General features: G+C 45.1%; 1 protein-coding gene across 1 annotated transcript in view; it reads right to left on the bottom strand.

Annotated features, from left to right (window-relative positions):
* The window catches only part of LOC138567827 (uncharacterized), a 251,970-nt gene that overhangs the window by 114,818 nt on the left and 123,170 nt on the right, over window positions 1-13,982 (bottom strand). The window contains exon 3 of the mRNA XM_069646326.1: window positions 10,074-10,445. Within this exon, the coding sequence (XP_069502427.1) occupies window positions 10,074-10,445 (372 nt within the window). The remainder of the gene's footprint in view (window positions 1-10,073; window positions 10,446-13,982) is intronic.

The following is a 13,982-nucleotide window of genomic DNA, read 5'->3' as shown; positions in this document are numbered from 1 at the left end:
AGTGCAAATGTGAAGAGCAAAAGGTAGTGTGCACACATATATGTCACCTTTTGTACGACACATTTGCACTCTGATGTGAAAAGAAAGTAAATGCTGCCTGGCATGCTTGCATGCCAGGTAGTGTTCACTTTTAATTGTACACGATGTCTGACATGCCTCGCATGTTGGGCTGCATTTCATTTCCTGTGAATGCTGCTTATCGTCCAAGCACGGTATGCAGCATTCAGAGTTACAAGTAAACGCTGCCCGACATGATTACATGTCGGGCAATGTTTAATTGTAATTTTCCACCAGAGGCGTTGCTATAGGGGGGGCTCAGAGGGTTAGCCCAGGACTTTTCATTTGTAGCCCTGGGTAGAAGGCCAGGGGTTTCAAACAAAAGGCTAGCTAGCACTGAGTCCCGACAGCCCCCACATTACGTAGCCCCGGATCTTTTCCAGACCTAGCAACACTCCTGTTTTGCACACTACCTGCCATGTGACCATGGCAGGCAGGGTGTACATGAATCTGCATTGGCTCCGCCTGCCTTATGCTAGTGCATAAAACTGGTGCATCCCATCGGGATCTCCAGCATTCGCGCCGGCATGAAAGTCCATGGCGAAGAGGATGGAAGTTGGCAGAAACACAAGTTGCAATCGTTCTCTCCTCTCCATCATACAAATCATTAAAAACGTGGCATGGCTTAGATAAAAGGCTTAAAAGCCATACTCAAGGCTTTTACACCTTTCATTTAAATCACACCACAATCAAACATGACCCCAGGGCGCTAGAGAGCCAACCAAGATGGCCGCAACTCTGTGAGCTCCAGCGCGGCCCGAATGAATCCTGTTAAATCCTGCTGATTCTGTGGGACTGCCGCATCCATCCGATGGTATTTCACACATTAAAGGTGAAAGACTAGCAAGCGTGAAGAAAAAACGGAACGAGACGGTCCAGGCGCCGAAAACGACCTCCACAGTGAACGAGGTCCAGTCATCCAACGAAACACCCGGCAGCCCCTTCGTGGCCTGGCGCGGCCCGGTGCGGCCTGACCTCCGCCAAATCGCCAGACCCACATCAAACAAAATAGCGGAGCATGCACGAGACTGAACACACCTGTGCTGTGGAAAGATAGTCGCCGCGATCGAACGAGGGCACCTTACACCGGACGGGGTTCGTGGTCCCCGCTGTCGGGCCGGCTCTAAACTGGCACCTCTGGAACCGAAGGTCCCTGGTGGTAGAAGAGACGCAGCGGAGACACGGCCGGGCCACCACCCTCCCACCCCCGGCCCTTGGAGCTGCAGTGGGAGTCCAGGCATACCAAAAGCGCATTTCAGGCGCCGGCGAGGGAAGCCCGGTGGGCGGAATAACGCAGCAGCTCCTTCCACCGCAAAGCAGTCCCCGGAGCCCAGGTACAGTGCATGCAAACCAGCAAGACAATAAACCAGACAAGCACGCAACATCCTACCTAGTCTCTCGCTTACACGCGCCCACCCAGCGAACATTAAAACATCACATCCCTGGCCGTTATAACCAACAGCACTGACCTCTGGAACTCTCCAAGAGGCGCTGATTAGACCCCCTTTTCAACCTTCAACACCACATCCAGCAAGAGCCTCTGACCGTACAAGTGTTTCCTTGAGGGTGATACAGGAAACAAGTGCAGAAAAGCCTCCAAATCACTGGCACAAAACACACTGCAAGGCTGCTGACGCTTACAGTCACCACGCTGAAATAAACAACATGAAACAAGGGAAGATTAGCGATCGACGAGTCCAACAGAATTAATTAGGATAGCTACACATACTCAAAATCTTGGTGACAGGCGTGAGGTCAAACACTTCTTCGAGAATAAACACTAACCCTTGCCTAAAGTACTAGCTAGCTGACGAGGCCAGCCAACTCCGTAAAAAGAAAATGGGGAAAACGGATAAATCTCAAAGGAAATTGAATTTCGAGATGGGCTCACCTCCTAAAACACCCAGACTGATCAACGAACAAGACCCCTCTGCAAGTGACATAAACCAAGAAGAAGACTGCTCCCACTCCACAGACATTAGAGAGCTCCTTCTCGACCTAAAAACCGAAATAGGGAACCTCAACAACAAAATGGACGGCCTCTCCTCTAAAGTCGACCAGCTCCAACACAGGCTGGATAACCACACCGAGCACCTACAAGAGGTAGAACAACGCGTATCTGGCTTAGATGATGGTGCAGTGAGCATGTTGGCCAGAGTGACATTGCTAGAGGCACAAATGAAATCGGCTAATGCGCGGAATGAAGATTTGGAGGGCCGATCAAGGAGAAACAATATTAGGATTGTTGGATTGAGAGAACACCAACCGCAGGCAAAAATGGAAGAGTACGTAGAAGAAATGTGTATCAAACTCTTCGGGTCCGAAGCCTTCTCACGCATGTTTGTAATAGAAGGAGCTCACAGGATTCCAACTACAAAACCCATTCCCGGAGCCCCGGCTCGCCCAATCATTGCAAAGCTGCGCAACTACCGGGATCGCAATGAAATACTTCGCTTCACTAGAGAAAAGGGGAACCTGCAGCTCGATGGGGATCAGATTCACTTCTACCCAGACTTCTCGCCCATAGTACAAGCCCAAAGAAGATCCTTTACAAGTATTAAGCAAAGGCTCAGAGACAACCAGATAACATACTCAATGCTCTTCCCGGCACGACTACGGATACAGCATAATGGAAGACTCCAATTCTTCCAAACAGCCGAAGAAGCCAATTCATATCTCGACCAAGCTGGATGCAGAGTATCAGCTAACCAACCTCGTCCCCAAAGGGACAGATCCCAAAGAAATCCACCATAGATAACCAACGGAAAATGTAAAACCTCAAGCATCCGCTGACAGTCCCAACGGAAAACACAAACTTAAATTTAAGGCCGCGGGGCTGCGCACCTTGGAAGGCTCCCAGGGCCCCTTGCACAGCAAAAGTTAACATTCACCAGTTAAGGTTAATGGGAGGGAAAACGAGAAACAAGCAAGTTGGAGGTTGCTCTTGTGTTGGGAGGGGTTCAGTTGTTTATGTTGTTCGACGTCAAGCCAAAAGAAGCCCACCACCTTCCACATGTCCTGGCTGTGGCCATACCGGCCCGCACGGGACCCCACCCCGCGCCTCCTCACCGAAACTCTCAAGTAGGAAACCTGGCCGACACCACAGGGCTAGGAGCCCGCCTCAAATCCAGTAAACACAGAACCACAATGAATATAAGTTCAAAGTAGATACGTGGAATATAAAAGGCTGCAATCGACCAGCCAAAGTGCGGCAGATGACGCAATACCTGCGCCGCCACAAAGTTGACATAACCCTTATCCAAGAAACGCATTTGCAACCCACCTCTGAAAATCACTGGGCCAAAGACTGGGGATGCCATAGATACTTTGCATCCTTCTCGTCCTACACTAGAGGGGTAGCAATCCTAATTAGTAAAACAATACACTTCAAGCTTATCTCAACACAGAAAGACTCAGAAGGAAGATCTATACTAGTGCATGGAATGGTCAACAGAGCAGAAATACTCCTTGTAAATTCATATGGACCCAATGTCGATGGCACCAATAATTTTGACTGAGTAACAACACATCTAGAAACAGGACGACGGCCCACGATCATATGGGGAGGTGATCTTAATGCGCCTCTTGATCCCAACAAAGACAAATCGCACAACAACGGACTCCCATGCTCCGAAGCTAGTCAACAAGTTAAAGAAATATGTAGAGCATATCACCTCACGGATATATGGAGAGAAAAACATCAGGACACCCGCGATTATACTTTCTATTCCTGGGTCCACAAATCAAGCTCTAGATTGGACTATCTCCTGGTGTCAAACGAAGTTCGCTCACAATGGGGAGACTGCCAAATTCTTCCCAGATCCCTCTCTGATCACTCGTCCGTGACACTGGAATACATTCCGACTCGAACAACTAATGCCAGACCACAATGGATATTCAAGCCTAGAGCATTACAAGATCAAGTTTCGCAGATTAACTATTGGAAGAACTAACATCTTTCACAGAGACCAATCAAGGATTGGTAGTCTCGGCAGGGACGCTTTCGGAGACCCTAAAGTGCTTCACAAGGGGGGTCTGCTTAACTAAAGAAAATGGCATTCTTAAGCTAATACAGAGAGAACTGGACTCAAGTGAAACACGGCTCAAGGATCTTGAACATTCAATCACTCTTGCAGATGACTCTCAAACACATGCAAAAGTAAAAGAAGAAATGGGAGCATTCAGGGCAGCCGCCGAGAGGGAAATTAAATTCCTAACTAACAACTACCGAATCTGACAATATGGAGAGGGGATAAAGCCTGGCTCACTCTTAGCCAGGCTTATTTCTGCTGACAGAACACTTTCAGCGGTTGAGTCGATCAAGGACCACGCAAGCATACCCGTCTACGAATCCAAAGAGATTGTTGAAACATTCCGGCAATACTACTAGAAACTGTATAACTCATACTTCACGGCGGATACCCTGGAACTGAAGCACTATCTAGATTCAATTGAGCTGTACTGGGTGGATGCAGGACTTAGGGAACCATGTAATGCACCCATTACTCTTGAAGAAATCCTCGAGGCGATCAAAGAACTTCCCACTACAAAAGCACCAGGCCCAGATGGTCTAACAGGAGAATTCTATAAGCACTTTGCAAACCTTCTGGCCCCAATACTACTACAAGTGTATGATGAACCTTTAGAAAAAGAACAACTACCATCCACACTGTACATGGCCAACATAATTCTCCTTCATAAACCAGATAAACCCAAAGACGAGTGTGCATCATATAGACCAATATCACTAATAAACCTTGACAATAAAATTCTGGCCAAAATATTAACCAAAAGTCTAATCCCGCTAATGCCTGCATTGGTCCTAGCAGACCAAGCAGGGGTCATCCCAGGAAGAAACTCCACCTTTGGAATAAGGAGAATGTTCGGAGTAATCGAAGCCCTTGACCCAGAACAACATGCAGCCGCAATACTACTAGATGCAGAAAAGGCATTCGACTCAGTCGAATGGCCCTTCCTCTATGCAATCCTTGAACGCGTGGGCCTAGGCAAAAGATTTATAAAACTAGTCTTCATACTATACAAAGCCTCCACGTCTAATATTCTCCTGGGAGTCAATCACTCGACGAGCATACACTTGCGTAGAGGAACGCGGCAGGGGTGCCAGCTATCTGCCCTGTTGTTCGCCCTGGTGATGGAACACCTTGCGTCAGATCTCAGACTGTATCACATCCACCGAGGCATGACCTTCGGCTACCACAAACTGATCATATCGCTCTACGCTGATGATATTGCACTCTTCCTCTGAGATCCTAGTGAAAACGTAAACCCAGTGATGGGCGCGGTACTAAAATTTGGTCACTACTCAGGACTGAAAATTAATAACTCCAAATCAATAATATTCCCCCGAACCGCCTCAACCAAAGAGCTTGATGATGATTTCGGCTTCCGGTGGCAGCACATGAGAGTCAGGTACCTGGGCATCTTCATGTCAAGATCTAGCGGGGACATCCTACGCGACAACTATGAAAAAGTCATCGACACTCTCTTACACATAAAATAAACAGTTGGAAATCACTCCCGCTCACACTCTGGGGGAGAGTGTCACTTGTTAAGATGGCCATCTTGCCCAAACTATTGTATCTCTTCACAAATATCCTGCTGATTCTGATGCAGAGATTCCTGCGATGCATCAAGAGCATGATCCTTGACCTAATCTGGGCGGGAAAGGTGGCAAGGGTAGCCTACAACATCCTAACCCTTCCGGGGAGGCCTGGCACTACCAGACATGGAACACTACTACTGGGACGCCCAGGCTCAATTTCTTAGCCACTGGTACACCAAGGACTTTGTCAGGCCACATGTCCAAATTGAAAGGGCTTTAGCAACCCCACACTTACTGCGGGCTGTCATCCTTGGCACGTTCCCAACGCCCCGAACACCGCTGAATGTGGTGTATGCGACACTCTCCATCTGGAAGAAAATGGCGAATGTAGGAGCAATACAGACCAGATACTCCCCACTCTTACCTGCGAAGTTCATCCCTGGAATCCCCATCACAGGGGAAAAAGTCTACCAACTCCATTCCATACACAAATCGGTCTCAGCTGAATGCAGCCGATGCAAATACCCGGAAGCTGACTTTTTATATCTGGCATGGAGCTGCCCCGCAGTCACTATATTCTGGAATGCGGTCTTAGAAAAAACATCCGCAATAATTGACGTGGTGTTGCCCCCCGACCCGATGCTGACAATGTTGGGATTGACCAGAGACCTCCCAGCCATTACCCGGAAATTAACAGACCTTTTGCTGATCCTTGCCAGACGAAGGATTGCATGCAGCTGGGGGAGAGGCCCACCACCAAGCTTACAACGCTGGTTAAAAGACATAACGTACTGCCAAGACACACAAACCAGCAATATAAAAAAATACCTCTTCATGCGCGACCTCTGGACATCTGGGGACCATATGTCGCTTACTTAATATCATCCGTGGATGAGGCAGACTCACAAGCACTATCCCAGACAAATAGTCAAGATACCATATCAGAGTAAAGACCTACAAAAACTGTGATTACATGTTTTGGACCTTCCGACCAGGCGCCAACTGTCGGCCAGATGAGAGGACGACGTGGGGAGGGAGGGAGGGAGGATCGGGAGGGGAAAATTCCAGATTGCACATGTGACTGGCTTGCATCATTTTCATTGTTCTATTATATTCCACTCGAACGGTATGTTCGAGTATTTGTGTTGTTATATTAACTAAAATGCCAATAAAGAAAGTTTAAAAAAAAGAAAACATGACCTCAAATATGCTATATTACTCAGCAATGCCCACCTTATAGAATATATGGTATCCACAGCATCAATCTGATCTTATAGAGTACCATACTTGTGGAACCCTGTTAGGCAGAAACCTGTGCAGTTCCCTCTGGGACCACTGCAAAAGATTTAAGACTACAGGTGTTGGCAGTCTACACCACCCAGATATACCTGGTAGCTGTGGCTGAGCAGTCAGACTTCTCTCAAGAAGAGTTAGGCAGTATACAGAGTATTCACAATAGGTCAATAGAACATAGTAGAACAAGCAAACACTGAGCAGAGCTTGGTGTAAAAGAGATATAATTATTTATTTAAAAACCACATCTAATAAAACACACTGGCACAAATATTAAGCAGTTCAAAAAAACACGGTCACTAAAAGATATACACTCCCTTCAATGATTATTAGACAAGTCTTCAATAAAGCAACACTTATTTTCAGACAGCGGTGAGCGCTTAGCGAAGATGGCACTCTAATCAATCGGCTTACAAGGGAGAGAAAGGCAGAGCAAAGATAGAAACAGATCCCAACCCTTTCGGAAGAACACAGTAGGAGAAGAAGGCAGGTTAAAACCGTAAAGTCAAAGTTAACAAGGCCGGACCCACGTTGAGAGGCTCCGGGCGAAATGTGTCCAAGGTCACACGGTTTAACAGTACACGAAAGTCTCGCAAAAAGTTCAGAAAGGAGTTGGATCGACAGAAAGGGACCAGTTAGATGGTCAAGGCGGCCAGCCCAGTCCAGAAGGTTAAGGGGTTATTATTACCTTGTAGCAATCTTTAGAAAGGGAGGCCTGGCGGACACGGTACCTTAAAATGGTGAGAACGTTCCAGCGGGGGCAGTTGTTCCTGGCAGCGGGTGCAAGTCGGTGCTTCGTCCGGAGGAAGAGAGGATCTCGTCGAGGAGGAGAGTAGGAGTCTGTTGCACTGCCAGGGAAGAAACCAGCCGCGGAGTTCTCAATTAAAAGGAGTGGTCCTTTTATTCGCGGTTCAAGGGTAAGTGGCTATCCGGTTGCCGGGGTGCTTGGCACGGGAAATTCGACCACTTGGACGTCTTGGAAGCGAAGAAGAAAAAGAAGGTAAACTGGTTATGCCCACCAGTCAAGGGAAGAAGACTCTCCAGCAGGGAGATCTCCTCTGTCGTTGGGAAGTGGTGAGTCGGTTCAGCAGGGTTCCACCGGTGGTGTCGTCATAGCAGGTCGGCTCAGCTTCTCCCTCTTCGGATTTTCAGGTCCTGTGGCGACTTCTGAAGTTCCAGTCCCAAAAGCCCTGCTTTTATGCAAGAAACCCCCATTCATTCAGCCTAGCTGTCAATCAAACATGCTAAGTGGTGAGCCGGGCGGCTCACCACTTGGGCCAATCACACAAGAGTGCGACTTGAGTTACCAAGGTAACTCAGTCCAGGGTGCCTAAACCCCCTCCCGCACCCCCTGTGGTACCCAGACAGAGTGGCACCACTTTGGAGGGCTTCTGTGTAGAAGCCCGCCAAAAGTGGAACAAAGGGCTCGACCTTTGGTTTAGAGTTACAGAGGCGAACATAAATGCCATTTTAAAACCGAGTTTTGGCAGAAAATACCAACCGGTGATTTAATATTAAATAAATAAACCGGCGGTATGTTAGAGGCTATGTTAAAAAAGTATTAGCCTCGAACAATGGGAAAATCCGATAGAGATATATTCGCGGTTGAATATAAAAAGTAGTATCCACTGCCACCAGCCAAAACTCGACAAGGGGGGACGGGACAGTACTCCCTCGCATAACAGACCCGGGGGCAATCGAATTGCCCCTACCAGTACGTCCACAATATGATGGTTTGTACTGGTTCTATTAGTAATTACGGACTAGTAAAGCCAATGGTGACTTTAAATGCCCTGGGAGACAGTAGTCAGTCCCAGGGTATGGAGTCTATGGTGGGGTGTCCCTATGACACCCCAGTGTCACTGCACTGAGGGTGCTGTGTAACACACATAGTAAAAACACATGAGACCCTATGGAGTAAAAGACCCCATAGTCCATAAAACACATTAGCAATCAAAGGAATACCACAAATCATGTTCAAGAGTGGGAGAAAAAGAGTCTCACTCTTGGCAGGAGAAAAAAACAAACTCCAGAAATCCAGCAAAGCTGCTGGGGGACTCACTAGGTTAGGAAATTCAGCCTAAACAGAGAATTCTCCCTAACACACCCCCGACCAAAAGCTTCATTTTATAGACTATTCACCACTTTAAAGTGTCATCATAGAAAACACCTAAGGCCCAGTGGTCTCCATCATATCAAGTATGCAATAGCCATGGAACACCTATTAAATTAATGTCTGACACAAAGAAGGAGTCCTCTGCTACAACATAATACCTCCAAAGCCACAACATATGGTACATATGATGTTCAGGGAGTTCATTCTTAACAGAAACTTGATATCTGCATAATTGCAACTATTACAATTCTATGACAATTCAGTGTGTCTGATAGCCATGGAGATTAATGCTATAGCACACCTGATATCATTGATGCTTCACCCCATTGAATGGCTGGCAAATATGTTCTAGCATATACCAATGCAGTGTCACATTTTAAAACACCATATACCTGCAGCGGTTCAATCGAGAGAGTTGTTGATACCCGTATAGCTTCACAGTCTAGCACCAGATACCCATGGGTGCCATCCTCGAGAATGCCCAGTGCCATATGAGCCTAATTTCAGAGATCACTTGGGACACTTTTCTAGCCCTAATTCGCTTTCAAACCCCTAAATCATGTCTGTATTACATATTATCCTATTTGATGCCAGTTGGACACTTCAATGCTACCGAAATGAAAATGTATTCCAATGCAATTCTTTTAATGACTTGATGCCTTAGCTGGCTGAAGACAGCCACACACCCAAGCTGCAAGAAGCAAAAACAGACACATTTCTGCAGTGTAGGGTGGGCTGTACTAGGTGTCAAGTGCCAAAGGGGAATGGATATGAACTAGGACACAGAAAAGAAGTAAGTAAACTTGTTGGGCCTGGTTCATAGAACGTTTTCCTATTTGAATCAGGCCCTTAGAATCAGGTACAAACAAAAACTGGTTCGTTAATAAGAGATATTTTACAAAATAAGATGGAAAACAGAAGCAAATTGGACAAACATCACATTGTGGAGACAGGTAAAATCTGAACCAGCAATGCACACATTAATCATGACTACGTCCATTTCTAAAAGGATTTCTTATATTTATTATGAGACCTTTTTTTTACCTCCTACAATGAGTCTTGTTCCATAAGGTCTGGTCCAGGTCTTCCGGCCACCCTGATCCTTGTTGATTGTCACTTTGCAGCAGTAATGTTTGTCTGATGTGGTCACTTTATATATCCGGATGGAACCCATCTGATTTTCTTGGGGGTCTATGACCATGGAAATTTGATTTGGAGACTGATCAGAGCTCAATGATTTGGGAGGTTTAAAAAATCTATTGCCACAGTTATGGTCAAATCCTTCTGCCCACTCGATGCTCACACTCTGGGTAGGGTGTACACTTCCTGTGTAGGTGTACTTACAGGGGATGATGATGGAATCCCCTTCCATAGCGAGGATGGAGGCAGGTTGATAGCCACGTAGTTTAGGCTTATCTGAAAGAGAATATATATTTAGAGGGTAAGACCATGTCCATTAACAGTTTGTGGCAAAGATGGTAACACAAAATTAGAGAAATGGCATCCACATACATTCAACTACATCAGGTGCCGAAGTGATGCCTTGCTGAAGTCAAGTGCGTTGTGCTTGGTTAACAACCATGAAAAATATACGCTGACAAAATGCACATAGACACCTTCTCATGTAATGCAGAACAGACAAAAGGACACCAAGTTCACCATAAACTGGGAACATTTATGGAACTTCATCTGCAAAAACATAAACAAGCCAAAGCCGCTTTCCTTAATACCACTTTCTACATTTATCTGGAAGATGTTGTCATGTGTTTTCAAATGTGAATATCAGAGTCTTAACCTCTTTTGTGCGAAAATAAATACGTGAGAAATGTTGCGAGGTACACAGGAAAATGTACTTTTCATCATTGAAATGTACTTTAAATGAAGCACAACAGGTAAAATAATCCACCTTTTAATTGTATTAGTCCACATTATATGTGTTTCAAAAGGAGGACAGATGTGCTTTATGCTTGAGCACACGATTTGATTTGAAACTTCTTGTACAAAGCGAAATATGTCTGAAAAATAACATGGGGGGGGCAGATTCACAAAAATGTGTGCAAATGAAAGGAGCGCAGATAATGCACTCATTTAATTGGCTCTATTTACAGAAATGCGCAAGTTCACTTATTCTCAAAGGTGACCTGCATATTTCAGGAGGGGCTGGACAGTGATGCAAAGATGCGCTGTCCAGCCCCCGTAGCATACATTAGTGTTAAGAGCGCGCTGCAACACTAATGTATGGCTGCCTCCAAGCAACCACGTGGTTGCTGGGAGCGCATTTCAATTAGACGGCTTGTTTCAGTGAAATGCCAAAAAGCATCTATTTAGGGGATGGAAATGCTAGTTTCACAGCCGTGGTTTAGATTGCAGTTGTCGCACTTCAAAACAAAATCATGGCAGGGCCAAAAATTACCTTGCCATGATTTTGCCTCCACTGTGTGGAGGCCACTTCTTCCAAATGTAATTGATTTGCACCAATTCACAGAAACTGCTCAAAACACTTCGGATGAATTAAGACACATGCAACAAACTAGTTATCAGCGTGAGTGAGTAATACAACAGCTGAATGAATCTCTGAGTGATAAGAACGTGTTACTAGAGTAACAACACAGTTTAGTAGAAACAAATTCAAAGTGTGCAGAGAAGCAAAATGATGCTTTGTGAGCGAACATTTAAATACTAAAGCATGACAAATTAAAAGAACAAATGACATGATAAGGTTGCCTATGCCAATGATTTATTAGATACAATTGTAACTATAGCAAATGCAAGTGAAAGAAAGTAAAGAAATAGTTGCAAACATTATCATAAAGGATGTAAATTCACAGGCTGTATTTGATCTGATACACCAAGATATACAAATTATTAAGACACAATGGTTTCATTTAGCTAGGGAAAAAGGCACTGCAATTCAGGAAAAACCCAAGCTTACCTTACAATTGACATAGGCACAAACACATGGAGATCGGATTAAGATGACTGCATGAAAGATAGTGGAAAGTTTAGAAGGACATGAGGCACTAGGAGAGAATAGCATGAGGATGCAATGTCACAGGTTGAACACTTGACAATGTGATTACCTAGCAGTTGGTTAAACTCTCTGTCCTACTTGTCATTTTCCTCTAGTATTTTACCCATTTCCACCTCTGTAGCATGAAATTCGCCCTCTCTCCATGTTATTCTTTTGAAGCATCTGCATCTCCAAAATGGTGTCATCCTTGTCTTGTCTGATCGTGTCTATGACTCCTTTTAATCATACCAGTTCCTGTTCACTCTCCTCAAAGTGTCTTTTTTAATGGGATAGCTGTTTGTCCAACTCACTGTTTTTAGATTGCATTCCATTGTTATATGACTCTAATTCCAATTTTAAACTGTTAGCCTGCTCGCTTGCCTCGGCCAAACTGACCTGTAATTTACCAATCAATTATTCAGAATCATTCTCCTGCAGTCTTAAAGACCGATTTAGAAAGTACCAGAGCTTTGCACATAACCTTATTAAGCAATCTTTTTCAGCACTTCTGTCTAAATCTTTAAAAAGTCTTAATAGGCAGACCTGGACGATACTGCCTTCCTCAAAAATTTCATTTAATGGCCCCTTTTGCACCTCTGCACATATGCGATCTCGCCATAAGGCAGCATTTTCCGATGACCACACCCCATGGGCAAATAGCTTTGCCTCCAGGTATTTTACCAGCTCAGAGAAGGTTGCTTCAATTTGGGACATAGTGACACTATCACCTCACAGAATTAGTTCCCTTTTAAGGAGACCAAATGGCTGTGCTGACACACATGCCATGCCCAATAACTGCCTTACAGTTGTTCCCGGCCAACACACCAAAATATGTTAGGGGTTTTGTCAGAGGGCTATTACATAATGTGGGTGGTATTTTAGCACTGTGGTAAAATAGTGGTAAAATAGCGGTAACGTGGTGTCATAGCATATTTATAATGATGCCCTATATGATGTGACAACACTCCTCTCTAATATCCGTATTCTGCTTAGGGTTAACAGTAAGCACAAGATAGCAAACTATGTACCTGCAGGGACACAATAGTGTTAACTGTCATTCCATTCGCTTATCTACGAGACTGGACTACTGTCCTGGACAGATTGGCTCATATAAGGCCTTTCAGTATGAACAATGATTCACAAGACACACATACTTCATATGTTTTCTAACTGGCTAGCTATGTCCCCAAATTTTACCTCCAGCTCTACCAACCGTACTAAAGCAGATTACCTCTTTTGACATGCTGGGGATCTTTCCCTGTAATTCTCACACCCTCTTTGTCAGTCAATACACTGAGACACAGAAAACGCAACCCCACTGATTCAGTTTTAAAATGCTTTTCTTTTATAGGCACAATTATTTAAAAGCAGGTTCTGCGGTATACACATTAATAAAAATAGCACCTTTATATTAAATTACATGACCAGCTTGTGTTCATCACAAGACATTGGCATTGTACAACTTACCCTGGCCTTGAGTCCTGAGGCAATTGGCAGGACATACAGTCTAAGAGAAAAGACAAGAAACCGATGCACAACAGCCTGCCAACTTTTCCATTTCCCCTCTATACACTTCAGCGATTATCAATTATAAATGTGAAAAATAAAACATTGTTCAAAAATAACCACTTGCCCCTGACTGACTGAGTGTAGAAATAAAACAGTAATTCGCACATGCTCCTCAACTTTTACCAATACTCACATCCAGTGTATCAGATTTCTTTGTCGTTATCACGGAGAGCCCTCTCTGAAGTGACTTATCAGCACACAGGAATATCACCATTCCGTACAGCTTCACCACCCATGAGGAACAGCCCAAGGCCCCAGCTTCATAGAAAGTCTTGCACTGCACGGCTGCTGACAGCTACACTCCCGTTCACCTCTGGACAGCAACTGACCGCACCTCTTCTCTCTCCTAAATGTATAGGTTAGCCGTGCCACTC

Source organism: Ambystoma mexicanum, chromosome 1p (assembly GCF_040938575.1).
Source record: "Ambystoma mexicanum isolate Mex_15411 chromosome 1p, UKY_AmexF1_1, whole genome shotgun sequence".
NCBI lineage: Eukaryota > Metazoa > Chordata > Amphibia > Caudata > Ambystomatidae > Ambystoma > Ambystoma mexicanum.
The sequence above is the reverse complement of the archived record's forward strand: the minus strand, read 5'-3'. Positions and strand labels throughout refer to the sequence as shown.